The sequence below is a fragment of the Mesocricetus auratus genome, unplaced genomic scaffold, assembly GCF_017639785.1.
Source record: "Mesocricetus auratus isolate SY011 unplaced genomic scaffold, BCM_Maur_2.0 contig_12485_pilon_obj, whole genome shotgun sequence".
Lineage (NCBI taxonomy): Eukaryota > Metazoa > Chordata > Mammalia > Rodentia > Cricetidae > Mesocricetus > Mesocricetus auratus.
Window position 1 is genome coordinate 12,495 of NW_024432510.1, and position 7,162 is coordinate 19,656.

The 7,162-nt window shown below is 36.3% G+C and overlaps 1 protein-coding gene across 1 annotated transcript; it reads left to right on the plus strand.

Annotated features, from left to right (window-relative positions):
* Nucleotides 1-5,431: 5,431 nt before the first annotated feature.
* On the plus strand, nucleotides 5,432-6,251 carry LOC121138355 (mitochondrial pyruvate carrier 1-like). The gene has a single exon (XM_040741070.1). It carries the CDS (start codon nucleotides 5,463-5,465, stop codon nucleotides 5,910-5,912), a length of 450 nt encoding a protein of 149 aa, XP_040597004.1. The 5' UTR covers nucleotides 5,432-5,462; the 3' UTR covers nucleotides 5,913-6,251.
* Nucleotides 6,252-7,162: the final 911 nt, after the last annotated feature.

Sequence of the window (7,162 nt, forward strand, 5' to 3'; positions counted from 1 at the left end):
TCTTTTCCCAACCCTTTACCCTGAGATACCGTCTGTCTTTGATGTTGAGATGGGTTTCTTGTATGCAGCAGAAGGATGGGTTCTGTCTTCGTATCCATTCTGCTAGTCTATGTCTTTTTATAGGCAAGTTGAGGCCGTTGACATTGAGGGATATCAATGACCATTGATTGATGATTCTTGTTTGTGCTTGATTATTGGTAGTAAAGTTATTTTGTGTAGTTTCTCCTCCCTTTTTCTTTTGGTGTTATGTAAAGTGGGATTATACATTGCCTTGTCTTTGTGAGTGTAGTTATCTTCTTTGGATCTACGTTTTCCTTCTAGCACTTTCTGTATAGCTGGATTCATGGACATGTATTGTTTAAATCTGGCTTTGTCATGGAATATTGTTTTCTCCATCTATGGTAATTGAAAGCTTTGCTATATATAGTAGTCTGGGCTGGCATCCTTGTTCCATTAGCGTTTGTAGGACATCTGTCCAGGATCTTCTGGCTTTCATCGTTTCCATTGAGAAGTTAGGTGTAATTTGGATAGGTCTGCCTTTATATGTTACTTGGCCTTTTTCTTTAGCTGCTCTTAATATTTTCTCTTTATTCTGTAGGTTTGATGTTTTGATTATTATGTGGCGAGGTGACTTCTCTTTCTGGTCCAGCCTATTTGGTGTTCTGTAAGATTCTTGTATTTTCATAGGCATATCCTTCTTTAGGTTAGGGAAGTTTTCTTCTATGATTTTGTTGAATATGTTTTCTGTACCTTTGAGCTGTACTTCCTTGCCTTCTTCTATACCTATTATTCTCAGGTTTGGCTTCTTCACGGTGTCCCATATTTCCTGGATATTTTGTGTTAAGGATTTGTTGGTTTTGAGATCTTTTACATATAGTGGGTCTAACTGTATGTAAAACGTTCTCCTTTTGAAAATTAAATAGGTGCCTGATAGTTTTAAAGTCACACCGGATTTTAATGCACAGATGGTAAACCAGGTAACCCCTGAAAGCTAAGTCATCAATGATATATTTCAATCAGTTAAACAGATTAATAATACAATCCTAGAATTCTAGTTTCACCTTTGTATATGAGAAAAGAAGAACACATGATAATAAGTTTAGTTTAGAAAACTAAAATCTATGTTTAGAAACATGACTAGGTTTAGTTTATACTGTCTTTCAAAAAGGTTTCCCAAGAAAACCTGACTGGAGCAAACATACTTCATGAGAGTTCTGTGTGGTTTTGTCACATGGCCCAGATGACTGTCAACTACTGAGGGCATTATATGCACACATACCTGTGACATGGCCACATGTGGCAACAGAGGTATGATCTTGATTTTAAAGATAGAAGAATTGAAATTCATTGACTTTCCATGTTAATCCTGTCATTTGTATTATTCTACTAAACACTGCATTTTCTTTATAGGAATCATTACCTTCTAGAATCACATAATTTATTTGTTCACACACTTAAAACTATATTGTTTACCAGAATACAAGTTGCATGAAGCCAATACCTCTATATCCCTAGTATTGAGAACATAGTATCAAGGGACTGAATGCATATTGATGAACTTAATCAACCATTAAATGTGTGAAGACAAAAGGATAGGTTAACTAAGAGAAGTATGTGTCTAGTAACATGAGAATGAAGGCACAGCCTTTATCATTCAGAGATAGTATAAAAGAATTTTATGTCATTCTTTAGATAAGTGTCCCCTAAGCTCTACCAATCTCCCAAGAAACAACAGACACACTTATTTTCATGAATATGAAGAAGTCAAAAGAACAAATGATTATGGCCTTCCTCTGCATGTGTAAGTTCCTGCTAGTGATAAGTGTGGACACCAGTCTTAGCTTTTCCTTAAAAAAGAAAACCAAAAAAGAGTAGGGGCACTAAATCACCAACATACAACTAAGTATGTATTTGTAAAAATAAGTTTGAATGAACTTATGGTTCATTATCACATTACTCTTTTAATTATCCAATGTGAAGTTAAAATGACATATGTCACTCATTCTTATGAAGACATAGTTTTAATCTACATAGGGTTAGTCGTGAGTGTAGGAAGACAATCTATAATCACGACTTCTATAAAACTTATGCTAATAAAGTTGAGGGAAATCATGTAATGTGTCAAAAATGTGAAATTCTGCATCATTGCCACATTTCTATGCGAGTTATATCTTGAATGATTCCATTGTCATTGATTAATAATAAAGTTAATACTTTCATACAAATAATGGAATTATCACCATATCCTGGCCATGTATTTCAAGAATTCAACATACTTATATATGCATTTACGTTATCTAAACACCAAATATTGTTTGTCACTTTTTGTCACCTTATCAGGAATTATGTGATTTGTTTATGTTTTTAACAGAGAAATTTCACCAGAATAATCCAATTTATCTTACCTAAATCATTGTCTGGGCTTAATTATAAAAGATATAGACTAACTACACTCCAACTTACACACGTTCCTATGCTCAGCAACCCTCACAACATTTTATATCATTTCTTCATATGTGCTATTACATTTATGCTATACATCCGCTGTATTCTAGCTAAGGTGTTCCATACTTATTCACCTTCAAAAGAACTGTATGACATAGCTATTATGTATATTAATTAAACTGATAAGAAACAACACTCATGGCTATAAAGAAACTGTGTGGAAGTTCCGTATGTCAGTTCATATGTTCTACTTAAAGCAAGGTGATACAGATTTTAGTAGTAGAACTGTTAACCATAACATGGACATTCTAGTGTAATGCACTGTGTACATTGCTTTCTTTTATTCTTGCATTATATCTTTTGTCCTGGATCTTTTGTGCTCAATAGACTGTATAAACACATTTAAATATGATCAAATCATTAAAAGAATAAGTGGACATACAAGGTACCCAAGTTGGGAAATGAAAAACTGTCAATTTAAAAAACTGAAAAACACATTTTTAGCATTTGATTAGCATGAAAATAAAATGCAAGGTACTTTCAAAATGAATTCGTGCATCTATTTGGGCGTCATTTCCTGTGACGTGAGCCCCAATCTTCTATAACCTTGAAGGTTTTAGATAAAATTACATCACTTTTTAGGCATCTGCTTAAATAAAGTCTGAACAACAATGATACTAATAGATATGCTAAAGTAGGCAAAGTATTAATCTCAGGAGGCTTTCACACAAGTCAATATTTATAGGCAACGAAGGAATGCTGAGAGTGGGAAAATTAGTTTTTATTCTAGGGAAGAGCATGGAAACTACTAATCCCATACTGACTGGCCAGACCTGAAAACATATGCATACAAGTATCATTATATGGACTGAGTATATAGTATTTATGGATATTTTGGACTACACATAAACACACACACACACACACACACACACACACATACACATATATGACACAACATGGAAAAGGAAGCCATGAATTTGAAAGAGAGCAAGATGGGATGCTATATGGGAGTGTTTAGAGGGAAGAAAGTTTGGGGGAATTTTGCAATTATAATATCAAAAAAGTCATAAAAGATTGCATCATTAGTCTTGCTGTGATTTTATTTCCTGTTCTTGGAATTAAGTTCCTTATTAATATTTTGCCTTCAGGTATAGACATCATTAAAATTAGTTTTGAATTTACAACATATAGTGAGGCAAAGTGTAGATCCTAAATGTGTTATGTAAATCAAGGCAGCCTGCAATGTTAACTAGATGATTGTAACTTTTAAAACAAGGGGCTTCTTGAAAGGAAACTCAAGTTAAGTTTTAGCTAAACACTTAAGAAAAGCAAGTGCTTACTGGGCAAATATGTAGACCTCTACTTGGATGCCATGTACCCACAAGATAAAACAAGAGCTTGTGGTACTGGTCAACTCATTGCTGACGTGGTTGTAGTCATATTGGGACAAGATAGTCTCTGGGCTTTAATGGTGTGATGGTTTGAAAGAAAATGGCCCCCATAGGCTCATAGGGCGTGGCACTATTAGGAGGTGGGCCTTGATGGAGTAGATGTGGCATCTTTGGAGGAAACAGTCACTGGGGGGCAGACTTTGAAGTCTCAGATGATCAAGCCATGCCCAGTGTGGCAGATCACTCTCTGCTCCCTACAGATCCAGATGTAGGACTCTGTCTCCTTCTGACTGCACAACACTGTGCTTTCCACCTTGAGGATAATGAAATAAACTTCTGAAATTGTAAACCAGTCCAAACTAAATGTTTTTCTTCATAAGAGTTGCCATGGTCATAGTGTCTCTTCACGGCAATATAACTTTAATTGAGAAAAATGGTCACCATCTTAGTCCCAAACAACATGCTTCAGATTTAGTGAGAAACTAATCCTCAAGTGAATTGCATCAGTGAACAATGGAACAGGAAAATCGATGTCTGCCTTTGACAGGGGCATACACATCGATATATACTGATTCACACACACATGAACACACACTGGCCACATTAAAAATCTTTGCATAAAATGGTTGTTTGTCTAGGAAAACATAGAATAACTTTGTTTTAGGTATCCCTAATGCAACTGACTTTTCATGCTGAATGTCTTATAACTCTCAACTATAGTACTGTCAGCCATAACTTTCCTTAACAAAGCCGCACTAAATAATTGATGCTCTTTCTATCATTAACATTTCCCCCTAATATAGTATCAGAGAAAACACTTTCTGACACCTCATGTTTTGCCCTGGCATCCCGTGTTCGTATAGAGTAACTACTGAAACCTCACCCACTGAGTACTTGGAACACACTGAGAGCCACAGGCACCAAAACAGACAATAAAATGAAATTTGTTTTCGTAGATAGAGCTAATTGAAAGTCATGATCTTCTGTTTGGTATACCACAAAGAATAATTCTGTGCTTTTCTTCATCAAAGGAAAGAGCATAGCACAGCTTCCTTATAACTCAGCAGAACATCCCACCCTGCTTGAAGTCTCTGTAAAAAGAAAAGATAATGTTGGCTGAGTTTATTATGATTCAACATTTGGTGGTTTGTGGGAAAGTTTTTTTTGCCAATCAATGTTCCTTCTCTCCTTAATATCCTTTAAGATATTTAACTTGTCAGGTCAAAACCTCTAATTTCAGCAATGAAATACATAGGTTTGTTTATGTAATATATTTATATCTGCATTTTGTGCTTATAAAAATGTGTTTTTCATTTCTCTAGAAACCAAGTTAGACTCAGTGAAGATTCTCTCTTCCCTGACCTATGTGAAATGAACAAAGCTCAAAGATAAATAAAAGCCAATAATATTTAAAAATAACTTCAGAACAGTCAAACAAACCCTTTGTGTGTGTTCTGTTTTGCAATTAAAATTGTAAAGGCAAAGGGAGGAAAGAGACAGAAAATACAGAATAAATGTGTATTAGAGAATTCTGTTAGCTAGAAACAATAGGAGAAAAACACTGTCTTTCCCAAGTTTATATCTAGCAAAACTTCTATTATGTACAAACTCTCTGACTTTTAAATGCAGATTGTATTTATAAAAGTGTGTAATACGCGCTCGGTCGCTCCCTCGACGCCGGTGTGGTTGGTCCGCAGGGCGGCTTCCCCCGCAGAGCGGCCGCACCGCCGACCACGCACGGCCATGGCTGGGGCGCTGGTGCGCAAGGCGGCGGACTATGTCCACAGCAAGGACTTCCGGGACTACCTGATGAGCACGCACTTCTGGGGTCCAGTTGCCAACTGGGGTCTCCCCATTTCTGCCATCAATGACATGAAGAAGTCTCCAGAGATCATCAGTGGGCGGATGACCTTCGCCATCTGCTGCTATTCCTTGACATTCATGAGATTTGCCTACAAGGTGCAGCCTCGAAACTGGCTTCTGTTTGCATGCCATGTAACAAACGAGGTCGCCCAGCTCATCCAGGGAGGACGGCTTATCAACTACGAGATGAGCAAGAAGGCGTCTGCGTAGCACTGAGGACCAACCAGCTCTTGAAAAGGTCAGCGCCTCAGCCACTGCTGCCATGCCACAGATCACGTCAGCATAAATGATCTTGCTGAAGGAAAATATGGAATGCTACCCTTAATTGCCATGCCAACATTATAGAAAAGCTGAGAGTCCCTAAACCAACTCTCTGCTGCCTTATCAATGCTAAAATGTATTTGTCTTCATCAAGAGTAGTTCAGAATATGCAACTAATTTAATAATTTTCAGTGATGGTTTTATCTGTAGGAATCTGTGGTAATGTGTATATTATCTATTGGGATTTGTGTAATAAAAATCTAAGGAACAAATTTTATATAACTATAAGCACTTACTTAAATTCTTGACTTTTTCTTTAATGACCATAGTATATCCTTCAGTCGGCCACACGTCTATACATACTTTGCAGTGGTAACAAGTGTTTTCCATAGTATGTATATCCGTATCTGTAACTTAATGGCAATAAATGATTTAAATATTAAAAAAAGTGTGTAATACAGTGTAGTTAATTTGGTGCCCTGACTCTAACCTACTTCTCGTTGTCTCTGTTTAGGATCTTGTTTTCTCTATGTTATTGTTATTGTTGTTGTTATTATTATTAGTTACATTTCTATTCTGAAGGAGTTTAAATTTCAGAGGATAAAAGCAACACATAACTCATGATAAGCCATGTAGTTTGTATTCTGTTCTTCTTATACTCTACTGTTTTTGAACTAGCACTACAGGACCTTTCAGTCATATACAAATAATTACATCCATAATTTCTTTATGTTGTTTTGCAGTGGGATATACCAAATACTGTAACGTGTAGTCTTCCTACCAGCTGCTTGTGTCCAGTTGCTGTCTCAGCCCCCATGTAACACACGAGACACTACATTAATTATAAAGCTATTGGCCATTTGCTTGGTTTCTCATCAGCTAGCTCTGACTTACTTATTAGCCCATAACTGCTAATCTAAGTATTTCCACATGATCTCCTCTTACTGGAGAAAAGGGTCTGGACCTGTTACTTCTCCTATCCTACATCATGAGTGACTGTGCCTCTGTTTCCCAGAATCCTCCTTGACTCTTAATCCCAACTATCTTGTTTCCCTATTGGCCAAAAGTGCTTTATTTAGTCAACCAATCAGACACACATACAAAACTACTATTGCTTACTATTCATAATTAGATTCATGATTTGTATTTGATTTTGATAAAACCTAGAGTGATATGTCAACGTTAATCCTAGTGTTATT